Source organism: Ascaphus truei, chromosome 8, assembly GCF_040206685.1.
Source record: "Ascaphus truei isolate aAscTru1 chromosome 8, aAscTru1.hap1, whole genome shotgun sequence".
Classification (NCBI taxonomy): domain Eukaryota; kingdom Metazoa; phylum Chordata; class Amphibia; order Anura; family Ascaphidae; genus Ascaphus; species Ascaphus truei.
Window position 1 is genome coordinate 80348051 of NC_134490.1, and position 15143 is coordinate 80363193.

The 15143-nt window shown below is 49.9% G+C and overlaps 1 protein-coding gene across 1 annotated transcript in view; it reads right to left on the reverse strand.

Annotated features, from left to right (window-relative positions):
- Positions 1-15143, reverse strand: part of LOC142502041 (ovostatin-like) — a 178990-nt gene that overhangs the window by 29690 nt on the left and 134157 nt on the right. Inside the window, 4 exon segments of the mRNA XM_075612832.1 lie at positions 376-490; positions 2074-2178; positions 2180-2245; positions 2486-2635. Coding sequence (XP_075468947.1) covers positions 376-490; positions 2074-2178; positions 2180-2245; positions 2486-2635 — 436 coding nt within the window.

Here is a 15143-nt window from a genome sequence, read left to right on the forward strand (position 1 = left end):
TGTCCAATGGGAAGCTACAACCGATGATGCTGTCGCTTCCTATTGACATGAGATTTGGCTGCCATATTGTTCGATTGAAACCTCGTAACTTTACCGGTAAGTGTCTCAGGAACTGGTGGGACCATCCAGTTCCCATTCTGTAAAAACAAAAAATGGTGGTGGGGGGAAACCAGTAGGGGGAATTACTGCTTTAAAAGACACGAGAGTACTGGATGCTAGAGAACCCAATCCTTTTACACACATGCACGTTTCTATCATTCGCTTGCTCTCCCATTATGCTTTCTCATCGTATTCCTGTCTCCCTGGGACAGGTCTGTGAAAACGCACTGACATTCACATATATACACAGGGCTGAGCTGCCCCAAAGTGTGTTACCTCCCATGGCAACATTTTTTTCCATAAACATTGGACGTATATTTGATCCAAATCCTCTGCCACACACCTCCGGCTTCCGTAATGTGGCATTAGTACCAAAAACCAGGCCAGCCGACTGAAAGAGACGGGAGAGGGAGAAGGGTATATACAGAGAGCAAGGACTCATAGCAGGACATATCAAAGGTACAGAGATGTTATTAAGCACCAAAATGACAGACTGTGTTCACACAAATGATTTTGTTTTAGGCAGCCCAGGGGTGTGCAGGTTATATTTTTACAACACGCACACACAGAGACACTTTCTAGCTGCTTCTGGCTTGCTTTACCTGGTCTCTTTTTGCTCTAGACACGTATACATTTATCTGTTTAATCAGCATCAATTTCTTCACCTCATTGTAACATGTCAAACAGTGGTTCAGCTGCAGATAAGAATTCTGGGTGATTGCAGGTAAATGAATACCCAGCAGGTGTGTTACATAAATGTATCCAAAATGTAGTGTAAGGTGCACCGCACAAAGAGCTGGTCATGTGGCAATAAAATATGATTTATTCAAGCTGCTTAAAAAAATGGTGGAGGGTACAAAGGCTCCTACGCGTTTCGTGCCGTGAGGCACTTTATCAAGGAGTTACCTGATACTAGAAAAATACAAACAATTTATACACAAACCTGTACCACGAATTCGTGCCAAAATGGTGACATCATACCCATAATGCATAGTTTTCGGTGTAGACCAATCGCGCAAGCCCATTCACTAGTCAGAGCTGGAGCGCGATGCGCATGATCATGACGCTCGGGCGGCCGCCCGATGCCTAGCAACAGGTGTCACCGCTATCACAGTCCTACTGCAGAATCTCCGCCCACCTCCATACCCAATGTTGTGCGCCATGCGCGAGTGGCTAGACTGAATAACATACAGCGCACTAAATGGGACTGTCGCGGAGGTTAAGGGAAGAGTTACAATCCACCCCCCCAACTGACGTGAGTAACGTCAAACAACGTGGTGTATAGAAAGCAGTCACTACATGGGGCTCGGGAGTCCCAACCCCGCTCCTCCAATCAACTCTCCTCATAGTGCAACTGTTAGTACAAAGCTCACAAAAGAATTCAATAAAAAACACTTCAATGATCTTATATAAAAATAACTGTGAAAATACATGGATGCTGGAATGACTGCAGATCAGTGCAAGCCTGCGAGGGAAGATGACATCACCACAAAAGATGCTCCTGCATATTGTGTGTGCCAATCTATTCTAAGAGCCAAACTGAAGACTGTTCTGTATTATGGGTTTGAGTTTCCCCCCACAACACTTAACTAAACAAATACTTTGTTTTCCCCAATTTGTGTTTAGATATCATTATCCAATATATGCTATTTCTTGAATACCAGCTCCCTTATTGCTATCACTTACTAACTGTGCTCCTGCTCAAAATAAGGGGGGAGAAAACAAAAAAAACACACCCACATCAAAAGGTTTCCATTAGGGATCTTAAAAAGAAGGGGATACAGAATGTACTCCGTTCTACCCCATAAATATACACTGAATTGTGACCAAGCTGCCATCTAAAAATACAGACTCAAACACCCTCCCTTTTTTGCACATCAGATAATTAATAATGTAGGTTTCAGGCGAGTCAGATAATTGCATTCCCAGATAATTCTCCTATACACTCTGCACAGATCGGTGCTAGATACCTACCCTGAACACATCATTTGTATCTCCTTCTCCATAGTAGCTCACAGGTTGATAATATAAGCCGTTGTAAAAGATTTGTTCATTGGGGTCAATGCATGGGGGTGCGGGGCTCCTCCACATTATACCCTGCCACGTAATATCCATTTAGGGAGAGGTATCGCAGGGAATTATACACCTATAACAGAAAAAAGGCCAGTATCACATTAATGTGTCAACACCCCAGAGACTTTGCTCAATGAGAGAGATAGCGCTGTCTCGGTTCCCATTAAGATCTTTCTCTCTCTTTTTGGTCAATTCACTCCTCATCTTCCCCAACCTCCACACCAAGAGACACCTTAGTCTCTGTTTCCACTCACTTCTCTGAAATTGCTTAATCAGAATGTTCACTAGTGTGTCTGTACCCGCTGCCGCTTACCGACTCAGCTGTGAGCTGCTGGTTCTGATTGAGGAGCAGGAGGCTGGAATCAATAACCCTGAGTCCACACAGGGATCTGGAAGCTGCCGTTAGCTGCAGGTCAACATTGGATCCCGGAGCTCCTTGGTCCGCAGAGAAGTTCAGGGAAACCTTAAGAAACCGGACAACAAATTCAGCCACTAATAGCATCCCACTGAGTGAGGGCCTCACAATGAGAGGCACAGAAGAGACAGACAAGCCGTCCTTCACATAACTGGGTGACAGACATTTATACTAGGGACCTATAATCCTTCATGTTTATCCTCCCTAGCAAAGGGGGATATACAGATAAAAATAAATACATATATAAATATTAAATAATATCATACCAAATCTCAGAGACTATAATACCAGCACCGGACATGCATCTTCGGTGAAGTAAAAATTAATTTAGTCCATACAATACCAGGTAATCGGATGTTTTAGCCCCCGGTGCTGGTATTATAGTCTCTGATGAGAAGATTTGGTATAATATTGTTATTACATGCGTGGAGGTGCCTTGTAAGGCAATACCCTATATAGTGAAACAAATTACTATCCGGCGCCTCTATTAGACATATACATAGTCCAAGAATGCAATATTAGAAAATGGATCAAACCGTAAAGGGCAGTCCCATTCGATGCATTAGGGAGGAGCTTCGGATAACAATGGACCGAGTCTCAGGAAAAAGAATAAACCCACCCCTGAAGAAGTGACACAGGTCACGAAACGTGTAGGGTCAGAGGTCACGACTCTAGTGCTACAGCTTTACTCCAGAGGCGCACACGCGGATGCGCCAGTGACGTCTATCTGGCATTTTTTCACTCAGCCTGCCGCCCTGGGTTTACTATACCCCCATCCGTTTGCACAACAGGAGCCGCACGGTTCCGTTCCACTGCGACCGGAGCTGAGGGATCCCTGCAGAGAGCAAGCATTGCTCGCACTTCGAGTCCCACTGATGCATACTGACACTATATGCGCCTACTCACCCAGCTTCTTGAAAGTAGGATTTCAATTTTACTCCTTTGAAGAATGCCAGGGCTACGTCACGTGTATCTATTGCACCTTTTTTTTTATACATTTTTATTACAATAAATTGTTATTAATTTTCTATGTCCTGCATTACTCCTTAGTTTTGTAGTTACATGTAGTGAGCTTTCCTTTGTTGGTGTTTCCCAAGTGCTGTCTCCTAGTTTTATGTAGTCTGTTCCCCATTGTCTGTCATCCGCAGTGTTGTTTCCTTTTACAGCCATCCTTGGTATATTTTACATTTGTGTTACAGTATTACACTACGTATTTTTTTATATTCGTTTTCCACATGTCCTGAGACTCAGTGCAACGTTATCCCTGATACATTAGACAGGACTAACCTTTATGTTCTGAGCCATGTTCTAATATTTCCTTCTTGGACTTTGTGTATGTCTAATAGAGGCGCCGGACAGTACCTTGTTTCACATTTGCACACTATTTGATTTTGATCAATCAGAGAGCTTTCCTAGACAGCCTTGTTATTATATTTACATTGCGTTCATTTCAGATATTTATGGCTGTGTTTTCTTCACTATCCATGTGATATTTCCCATGTGATAAATATACACATTAGATTAATCCTTCAGCACACATATTCAGCATTAGCGCTCTCTGCACTCCCTTTTCACAGTTACACTATAAAAGACTGCGGACATTTTGCCACACACCCATTTTAAGGATGGACAAGGCCTGTGTCTAAAATCCAAAACCCGTGAACAAGAGTATTCCAGGTCCCGGCAACTCTTTCTGGGTCGTTGCGGACTACGTGACGGTAACTACGTTGCTGAGCCGAAGTGAAACGTTTCCCGTTTTCTCTCTGATCTATTCTCTCTGTCTTTTCCTCTATATATGCCCCTCCCCTAGACGGGCAGAAAGAAACATGGCATTTATACTTAGAATAAACGCCTATTGCTGCCGAATTGGCCGATCGGACTGTTTACAGTCGAAAATTCCCCATTTGGATGCTTCAGTGAATACATTAATTAATTAGTTCCTTGTAGTCTCTTCTCTACAATTTCATATGATAGAATTGTTATTAATATATATTATCAGTGCTCGACAAACCCGGTCGCCAACTCGCCAGCTGCGATCGGATATTGGCTCGTGGCCAGTAACCTTTCCCCTGCTCTGCAAAAAAAAAAAATCCCCTGTTCGGAAAAAAAAAATTGAAAAAAAAAAAATCGTAGCTGATTGGCTGTGACGTGAGATGGAGTTGCCAGGACTTCAAACTGCCCTTTCTGCATGGGTAAGTAATGGGGGGGGGAGGGGTTGAGTGAGTGCGTTCGTGCGCATCTGCTGCTGCTCCTCCTCCTCCTCCTCATATCCTGCTGTATAATTGTGTCAGCTCCTATAATTTACAATTTACTGATCCGGTCATGGAGGAGTTTGGACAGATGCTTCAGGTGGGGGGGAATTTAATGCACTTTAAATATTTATATACTGTATACACTAATACATCCTTCCCCCTCTCTCCGGTGCTCCCGCTGCCCGCGCGGGTCTGAACATACTGTAAAAGCCGGGGTGTTTTCCTCCCCCCCCTCCTGTGTTCCCGCTGCCCGCGCGGGTCTGAATATACTGAGGTAGCCGGGGTGTTTCTTCCCCTCCCCTCCTGTGTTCCCGCTGCCCCGCGCGGGTCTGAATATACTGAGGTAGCCGGGGTGTTTCTTCCCCTCCCCTCCTGTGTTCCCGCTGCCCACGCGGGTCTGAATATAATGAGGTAGCCGGGGGTGTTTCTTCCCTCCCCTCCTGTGTTCCCGCTGCCCCGCGCGGGGCCTGAATATACTGAGGTAGCCGGGGTGTTTCTTCCCTCCGCGCGGGTCTGAATATACTGAGGTAGCCGGGGTGTTTCTTCCCTCCCCTCCTGTGTTCCCACTGCCCGCGCGGGCCTGAATATACTGAGGTAGCCGGGGTGTTTCTTCCCTCCCCTCCTGTGTTCCCACTGCCCGCGCGGGCCTGAATATACTGAGGTAGCCGGGGTGTTTCTTCCCTCCCCTCCTGTGTTCCCGCTGCCCGCGCGGGTCTGAATATAATGAGGTAGCCGGGGTGTTTCTTCCCTCCGCGCGGGTCTGAATATACTGAGGTAGCCGGGGTGTTTCTTCCCTCCGCGCGGGTCTGAATATACTGAGGTAGCCGGGGTGTTTCTTCCCTCCGCGCGGGGCCTGAATATACTGAGGTAGCCGGGGTGTTTCTTCCCCCTCCCCTCCTGTGTTCCCGCTGCCCCGCGCGGGCCTGAATATACTGAGGTAGCCGGGGTGTTTCTTCCCCCTCCCCTCCTGTGTTCCCGCTGCCCGCGCGGGTCTGAATATACTGAGGTAGCCGGGGTGTTTCTTCCCCTTCCCCTCCTGTGTTCCCGCTGCCCCGCGCGGGCCTGAATATACTGAGGTAGCCGGGGTGTTTCTTCCCCTCCCCTCCTGTGTTCCCGCTGCCCGCGCGGGTCTGAATATAATGAGGTAGCCGGGGTGTTTCTTCCCTCCCCTCCTGTGTTCCCGCTGCCCGCGCGGGGTCTGAATATAATGAGGTAGCCGGGGTGTTTCTTCCCTCCCCTCCTGTGTTCCCGCTGCCCGCGCGGGTCTGAATATACTGAGGTAGCCGGGGTGTTTCTTCCCTCCCCTCCTGTGTTCCCGCTGCCCGCGCGGGTCTGAATATAATGAGGTAGCCGGGGTGTTTCTTCCCTCCCCTCCTGTGTTCCCCGCTGCCCCGCGCGGGGCCTGAATATACTGAGGTAGCCGGGGTGTTTCTTCCCTCCCCTCCTGTGTTCCCCGCTGCACGCGCGGGTCAAATGCTATAGTATCCGGGTTGTTTCTTCCCCACCCCTCCCCTCCTGTGTTCCCGCTGCCCGCGCGGGTCTGAATATACTGAGGTGGCTGGGGTGTTACTTCCCTCCCTCCCCGTGTTCCCGCTGCCCGCGCGGGTCTGAAGATATTGCAGTTGCCGGTGATTCTCTCCCCTCGGTGCTCGCGCGGGGCGGGAGGAAGTAGTGTGTGTGTGGTGTGTGTGTGTGTATGAGAGAGAGATCGAGAGTGTGTGTGTATGGGAGAGAGAGTTTGTGTGTGTGTGTGTGTGTATATGGGAGAGAGAGATTGTTTGTGTGTGTGTGTATGGGTATGAGATTGAGAGTGTGTGTGTGTGTGTGTGTGTGTGTGTGTGTGTGTGTATGGGAGAGAGAGAATGTGTGTGTGCAGGACACCAGAGGTAACCCCCCAGTCAGTCACCCCCCCCCTCCACCAGTCAGTCATCCCACCCCCCCCACTCAGTCAGTCACCCCCCCACCCAGTTACCCAGTCAGTCACACCCACCTCCCCCCACACAGTCACCCATTCAGTCAAAAGTCCCCCAGTCAGTCATAGTGTCAGTCATACCAGCCCCCCACCCAGTCAGTCATCCCACCCCCCCACCCAGTCACCAAGTCAGTCATCCCACCCCCCCCACCCAGTCACCAAGTCAGTCATCCCACCCCCCCCACCCAGTCACCAAGTCAGTCATCCCACCCCCCCCACCCAGTCACCAAGTCAGTCATCCCACCCCCCCCACCCAGTCACCAAGTCAGTCATCCCACCCCCCCCACCCAGTCACCAAGTCAGTCATCCCACCCCCCCACCCAGTCACCAAGTCAGTCATCCCACCCCCCCCACCCAGTCACCAAGTCAGTCATCCCACCCCCCCCCCACCCAGTCACCAAGTCAGTCATCCCACCCCCCCCACCCAGTCACCAAGTCAGTCATCCCACCCCCCCCCACCCAGTCACCAAGTCAGTCATCCCACCCCCCCACCCCGTCAGTCAAAAGTCACCCAGTCAGTCAAAGTCAGTCATCCCCCCCCCAGTCAGTCAGTTACCCCCCCCCCCCCCACTCAGTTTACCCCCCCAGGTCAGTCAGTTGCCCCCCGTCTCTTCCCCTTCTCTGTCTCTCTCTCCCCCTTCTGTCTCTCCCCTCTCTGTCTCTCTGTCACTCCCCTCTCTGGCTCTCCTCTCTCTGTCTCTTTGTCTCTCGCCTCTCTGTCTCCCCTCTCGCCTCTCTGTCTCCCTCTCGCCTCTCTGTCTCCCTCTCGCCTCTCTGTCTCCCTCTCGCCCTCTCTGTCTCCCTCTCGCCTCTCTGTCTCCCTCTCGCCTCTCTGTCTCCCTCTCGCCTCTCTGTCTCCCTCTCGCCTCTCTGTCTCCCTCTCGCCTCTCTGTCTCCCTCTCGCCTCTCTGTCTCCCTCTCGCCTCTCTGTCTCCCTCTCGCCTCTCTGTCTCCCTCTCGCCTCTCTGTCTCCCTCTCTCCCCTCTCTGTCTCCCTCTCTCTCTCTCTGTCTCCCCTCTCTGTCTCTCTCCCCTCTCTGTCTCTCTCTCTCCCCTCTCTGTCTCTCTCTCTCCCCTCTCTGTCTCTCTCTCTCCCCTCTCTGTCTCTCTCTCTCCCCTCTCTGTCTCTCTCTCTCCCCTCTCTGTCTCTCTCTCTCCCCCTCTCTGTCTCTCTCTCTCCCCTCTCTGTCTCTCTCTCTCCCCTCTCTGTCTCTCTCTCTCCCCTCTCTGTCTCTCTCTCTCCCCTCTCTGTCTCTCTCTCTCCCCTCTCTGTCTCTCTCTCTCCCCTCTCTGTCTCTCTCCCCTCTCTGTCTCTCTCCCCTCTCTGTCTCTCTCCCCTCTCTGTCTCTCTCCCCTCTCTGTCTCTGTCTCACACTCTCTCTGCCTCACACTCTCGATCTGGATATCTTACTTACCCTATATATCTTAACTGCCCTATACTATACTAACATAACTTATACTGCTTTCTTCCAGATCTGACTCACACGGGAGACATCGGAATCCCCCCCTAACCCAGAAGACAGGTAGGGAACATCTCCCCTCCAATGTATAACATTGCGGGAATGAGGGTACCTGGACATTGAGGGACTGCGGATCAGGTAAGATCCCAGGCGGGATTGCTGCTTTAGATTTGTGAAGCGGGGACGTCCAGACACTGGTTAATGGGTTCAGGAAACTAGTCATTCACATCTGGCTTTTTTTTCTAGATCCGACATTTATACACACACACATACACACACTCAATCTCTCACACACACACACACACACTAACACACTAACACACTAACACACTAACACACTAACACACTAACACACTAACACACTAACACACTAACACACTAACACACTAACACACTAACACACGTAACAAGGACCAATTGTAGTATAATGTAATACTATAAATAAACTTATGTCAAAAACGAATGTTCTTACTAGGAATTTATTCAATTCATTTTATTTATGTATTATTTTAAAAGCGGGGGCGGGACTAGGGGCGGGGTTGGGGGCGGGGACTAGGGGCGGAACTAGGTGGCGAGTAGATTTTTTGGTTCGGCGAGTAGATTTTTGGGTGATTTGTCAAGCACTGTATATTATAATAAATATTTTAAATAATAACTGTATTACCTTTACCACTGGTCACATATACAAAAGACCATTTGACCACTAGATTTTCTGCACCTTGTTTCTAGTACTTTGCTAGTAATAGACTAGGCTAGACAATAAATTCCAGTTTTTGTTTTTTGTCACTCACATTATAGCGGTGTCGGGTAAAGTGGTTGACATACAAATAACATAATCTCTGACCTCTCAACTCTCTGCTGGTATACTAGTCAATCAGTGTCAAATGGTTTAACATTTGTTCATTCCTTATGTTATTTGACCATCACCCTGCTTATTGAGTTTGTCATCATTTTATAGGCAAAGAAGGGTGGGTAGCCATGTTCGTCCTTTCTTTCATGTAGTAACAAAGGAGGGGGAGGGATTAAGTGTATGTAACGGTGTTTCTGGCCCGGCCTGACCCACCCAATCTCACATTGGCCCCTGTGGTCTAACCGGTCCCCATTACAGTGTAGGTATGTCTGGTGGTGCACCTGTTGGCAACAGGACTCCTGAGTCTCCCGCATGATGGTGTGTGGGGAGGACCCGTCCAGACAGGCAGCTGAGGTAGTGTGCTGAGTCTCACCTAGTTCCAGTGCAGCGCCTCCACCTCAGCAGGGTCCCTGCGTCCGCAAGGGGATGATCCTGTTGAGGAACTCCTCCGTGGTGCTCCTCTCTGTACACTCATTCCACACATGTACACGAGAGGGTTTCTGAATGAACACATCTTTATTGAGTGATGTGGGCTAACTGCCCCTCGCAGTTGAGATCTAGCCTCTCATGATTATCCACTCTGCTTCCCTTCAAAGGTGATTCTTTCCTTTAATAGGGATTCCATATCCCCGCAGGGATCACTATCCTGTGCCAGGTCCCTGGACACAGTCTCCTCTGGAGTTACTACAACTCCTGCTGAGCTTGAACTAGAGCTCTCCCCTTCAGCAGAACAGAACCAAGACTAAGACTAAGTTTAGAGCACAGTGCTGTGCCTTATGTAACTTCTGAGGCTGACACACCTCTGACATCACTAACCATGGAGTCAGAGCATGTGACCAGTCCCAGCCATACACAGGGCACCCCACCAGGGTGTGAGGGTAAACCTCCATAATTACTGCTGGCATGCCCACACTTACCAGGCCTTATTGCCAACAGGAGAGATGACTGTAGGCATTTTACATGACCGCTACATGTATGAAACCTTTTATTGATCCAACAAGTACTTGATGTGTCCTTCATCAGGTTGGGCAGAAATACAGAAACAGCATATAATATGCAGTGTTTGTAAGAGGGATATCTAGTTGCAATCGATGTTGAGAGGAAGTGGGAAATAAGATGAGGTAGAAACTGGCAATCTAGTGTGAAAATAACAGTAGACACATTAGGCTACCAGGTTCTACCTGATCATTCCCCACTTGCTCTCAATGACCACTGCAACCAGATTTCCCTCTTACAAAAACTGTATCTCATATTTTTTCTGTATTTCTGCCATACCCGATAAAGGACCCTGAGAGGTTAAAGCTGCAGTTCAAGCTCCCGTTTTTTTTTTTGCCGGCGTACAACGGGGCTCTCACGTCAGTGCGCGGCGCGCCGGAAGCTGTACCAAGCCTAGTTCTGGCGCGCTGACGTCAGAGAGCCCCGTCGGGCCGGCAGTGGAAGCTCGGCGGCGTGGGACAGAGAGGAAAGGTCCTGCAGGCAGCTGAGAGTCGGGGCCGGGCCGCGACCAGCAGCAGGGCCTGGCCAGAGGTTGGGGGAAATTTGCATTGCTGGCCGGCCGGGTCCCCTCCAGCTAGCAGGCCCGAGACACCAGCCCCGGCTAATCCCCCCTCTTGGCGGCCCTGCATTATTTACAACATTGCACTAATAGCATGCTGTATATCAGTCAAATAATACAAGTTGAAATGATCAATTAACTATGATAAGAGTAATTATTGCAATCAGTAAATGGTGTAATTAATAGCCAGCTCAAAGGGGATGAAATCGGAGACGTAACAGCTTTCAAAAGGAACCACGTTCCAAGAGCATGTAAGATCCAAAAGAAAGAGAAAGCGCATAATCCATGGTATAAATAAATAGTATATTTGGGGGTGATAAGTACACCTTCAAACAATAAGTTTTTATAAAAATGTAATGGTATATAATTACCACAATTGAACTCAATGCAAAACAAGTCGATATAGTGCAGGAATCTTGAGTCCAAGTCTTTTAAAAAAAACCTCTCCTGAATGTATAAAGGAATCGCTGGGATGGAAGATGCAGGAGGGTCAGGTCGCTGGGATGGAAGATACAGGAGGGTCAGGTCGCTGGGATGGAAGATACAGGAAGGGTCAGGTCGCTGGGATGGAAGATACAGGAGGGTCAGGTCGCTGGGATGGAAGATACAGGAAGGGTCAGGTCGCTGGGTTGGAAGATACAGGAGGGTCAGGTCGCTGGGATGGAAGATACAGGAGGGTCAGGTCGCTGGGATGGAAGATACAGGAGGGTCAGGTCGCTGGGATGGAAGGTACAGGAGGGTCAGGTCGCTGGGATGGAAGGTACAGGAGGGTCAGGTCGCTGGGATGGAAGGTACAGGAGGGTCAGGTCGCTGGGATGGAAGATACAGGAGGGTCAGGTCGCTGGGATGGAAGACACAGGAGGGTCAGGTCGCTGGGATGGAAGACACAGGAGGGTCAGGTCGCTGGGATGGAAGATACAGGAGGGTCAGGTCGCTAGGATGGAAGATACAGGAGGGTCAGGTCGCTGGGATGGAAGATACAGGAGGGTCAGGTCGCTGGGATGGAAGATACAGGAAGGGTCAGGTCGCTGGGATGGAAGATACAGGAGGGTCAGGTCGCTGGGATGGAAGATACAGGAAGGGTCAGGTCGCTGGGTTGGAAGATACAGGAGGGTCAGGTCGCTGGGATGGAAGATACAGGAGGGTCAGGTCGCTGGGATGGAAGATACAGGAGGGTCAGGTCGCTGGGATGGAAGGTACAGGAGGGTCAGGTCGCTGGGATGGAAGGTACAGGAGGGTCAGGTCGCTGGGATGGAAGATACAGGAGGGTCAGGTCGCTGGGATGGAAGACACAGGAGGGTCAGGTCGCTGGGATGGAAGACACAGGAGGGTCAGGTCGCTGGGATGGAAGATACAGGAGGGTCAGGTCGCTAGGATGGAAGATACAGGAGGGTCAGGTCGCTGGGATGGAAGATACAGGAGGGTCAGGTCGCTGGGATGGAAGGTACAGGAGGGTCAGGTCGCTGGGATGGAAGACACAGGAGGGTCAGGTCGCTGGGATGGAAGATACAGGAGGGTCAGGTCGCTGGGATGGAAGACACAGGAGGGGGCCAGGTCGCTGGGATGGAAGGTACAGGAGGGTCAGGTCGCTGGGATGGAAGATACAGGAGGGTCAGATCGCTGGGATGGAAGACACAGGAGGGTCAGGTCGCTGGGATGGAAGATACAGGAGGGTCAGGTCGCTGGGATGGAAGATACAGGAGGGTCAGGTCGCTGGGATGGAAGACACAGGAGGGTCAGGTCGCTGGGATGGAAGATACAGGAGGGTCAGGTCGCTGGGATGGAAGACACAGGAGGGTCAGGTCGCTGGGATGGAAGACACAGGAGTGTCAGGTCGCTGGGATGGAAGACACAGGAGGGTCAGGTCGCTGGGATGGAAGACACAGGAGGGTCAGGTCGCTGGGATTGAAGACACAGGAGGGTCAGGTCGCTGGGATGGAAGACACAGGAGGGTCAGGTCGCTGGGATGGAAGATACAGGAGGGTCAGGTGGCCACTCCATAAACCCGTAGCAAGACGGCGATCAACCTCCCAAAATTATTTTAGGTCTGCCGGTGCTGTTGGGATCTCTGCACCAACAGACTTGCAATATACAGCAGACAGCTGTATGACGCCGCTCCTTACCCCGCTTCCAGCGTTGTCTGGTAGGAAATAGCTGTCGCCGGCTCAAGAAGATCTCCTCTTTATTCCAATGATTACAAATCATTGAGCCAGGCCACATGAGGGGACAAGTTCTAGCGGTGTCAGATGTGTCTGCACCAGTGCAAAATTAAGACCCTTTGGGGCCCCTAGGCACGAAGAATTTGGGGGCTCTCCTCCTGCAGTGTCGTGGCGCCATGACAACGGATGCTGCAGGAGGAGGGCTGCTCCGGAAAAGGTAAGGGACACTGTGACAGGGTAAATAACAGCCACCAGTTATATGCCTGGAAAACCTATGTCTAGTCTGCAGTGCAGCACTGACTAGGTTAACTTCAGCTGGGAACCTCAGGACAATTAGCTGGATCCCAGCTGCCTAATCAAGGTGTGTTAAAACCCAGGCTGTACACACAGGGAGGGTGTTTTTGTTGATGAGAGAGGAATAAGCTGCTGCTAAAGAGATTTCCTGATACAAGGTCTGATAAACAAAGTAACTGAATTATGAACTGTCTGTGCCCTGCATAGAAAAGGGCCACTGCCATATACACTGTCTGCTAAAGTGAAACTGTTTTTGTCTGTCTGCTGAAGCAAGCCATTTTCCTTTTGTTGCTGATAAGAAAGTTATTTTTGTTTTGTGTGTTGTATATATTACAAGGCTAAATAAATAAGCCTTGGCAAGAAACCCGCGTGTGTAGTTGCATATACCCTGCAACAGACACCCCTCTCTTTCTCTGTGGCCTAATGGTAATGGGAATATCTGGAATATCATCCTGGATGGCCATCCGCCAACTGAAACTTAACATGGCAAAAACAGAGCTCCTTATACTTCCTCCAAACCTGGCCCTACTACCTCCTTCCACATTACTGTTGGAAATACGATCATTCACCCAGTAGCTCACGCATGCTGCCTATGGGTCACACTCGATTCCTCTCTCTCATTCTCCTCTCACATTCAAAACGTTTCTAAAACTTGTCGCTTTTTCCTCTGCAATATTACAAAGATACGCCCTTTCCTGTTACTCATGTAGCCATGCATAACAATGGTCTACAGTCGTCTCTCCTGCTGGCAGCAAAACCTGGTAAATTACAGGAATGTCAGCAGTAATCATGGAGGTTTGCCCTCACACCCTGGTGAGGTGTCATGTGTATGGATGGGAGTGGTTACATGCTCTGAGTCCACAGTTAGTGACATCTGAGATGTGCCTGCCTCCTGAGGTATATAAGGCACTGCACTGCCTAAAGTTAGTTGTTGTTGCTGCTGTTGAGGCTGCAAGGTGAAGGCGAAGCAGCAAGTTCTAATGTGCCCACTAGTGCAGTAACTAGTGACACCGATATATATATATATATTCAGTTATAAAAGGCCAAATGTGTCCAGGGACCTGGCACAGGGGTTCTCCCTGCAAGGGAGAGGGGATCCCACTCCATTGGGAGGCCGTACCTTTAAAAGGGAGCATGAAGCAATGTGCGGCTGAAGCGATAACTGTGAGGGGCAGCTGGCCCACATCACCACGCACAATAAAGATGACTTGTTCAACGAGAACCCCATGGTGTGAGTCTGCAATTACTCTCCTGGGGCCCTCACCACCAAGAAGGAGTTCCTCATCAGGACCATCTACCTGCGGACGCATAGATCCTGATGAGGTGGAGGCGCTGCACATGATGTAGGTAGGACACGCACCCACTACCTCAGCTGCCTGTCTGGCGTGACATCCCCGAATACCATCATGCAGGAGACTCAGGAGTCCTGTTGCCTACAGGTGCACCACCAGACACGACCACGTAATGGGGGCTGGTTAGACCGCACGGGCCATTGTGAGATTGGGTGGGTCAGACTAGAAGGAACATCCGTTACACTCATCTGCTAAAACTCTGACTCAGGCCCTCATTCTCTCCCGTCTCGATTACTGCAACCTCCTGCTGTCCGGCCTCCCTGCCTCTCACCTGTCTCCCCTACAATCTATCTTTAACGCTGCTGTCAGAATCACTTTATTCTTTCCTAAATCTGTCTCCGTGTCTCCCCTCCTGAAATCCCTCTCCTGGCTTCTGATCAAATCCCGCATCTCACACTCAATTCTCCTCCTCACTTTTAAAACTTTACACTCCTCTGCCCTTCCTTACATCTCAGCCCTAATTCTCGCTTTGCACCATCCCGACTCTTGCGTTCTTCTCAAGGATGTCTTCTTTCTACCCCCTTTGCATCTAAAGCCCTCTCCCACCTTAAACCTCTCATTGACTGCCCCGCACCTCTGGAATGCCCTTCCCCTCAATACCTGACTAGCACCCTCCCTATCCACCTTTAAAGACCCACCTTAAGACACATTTGCTTAAAGAAG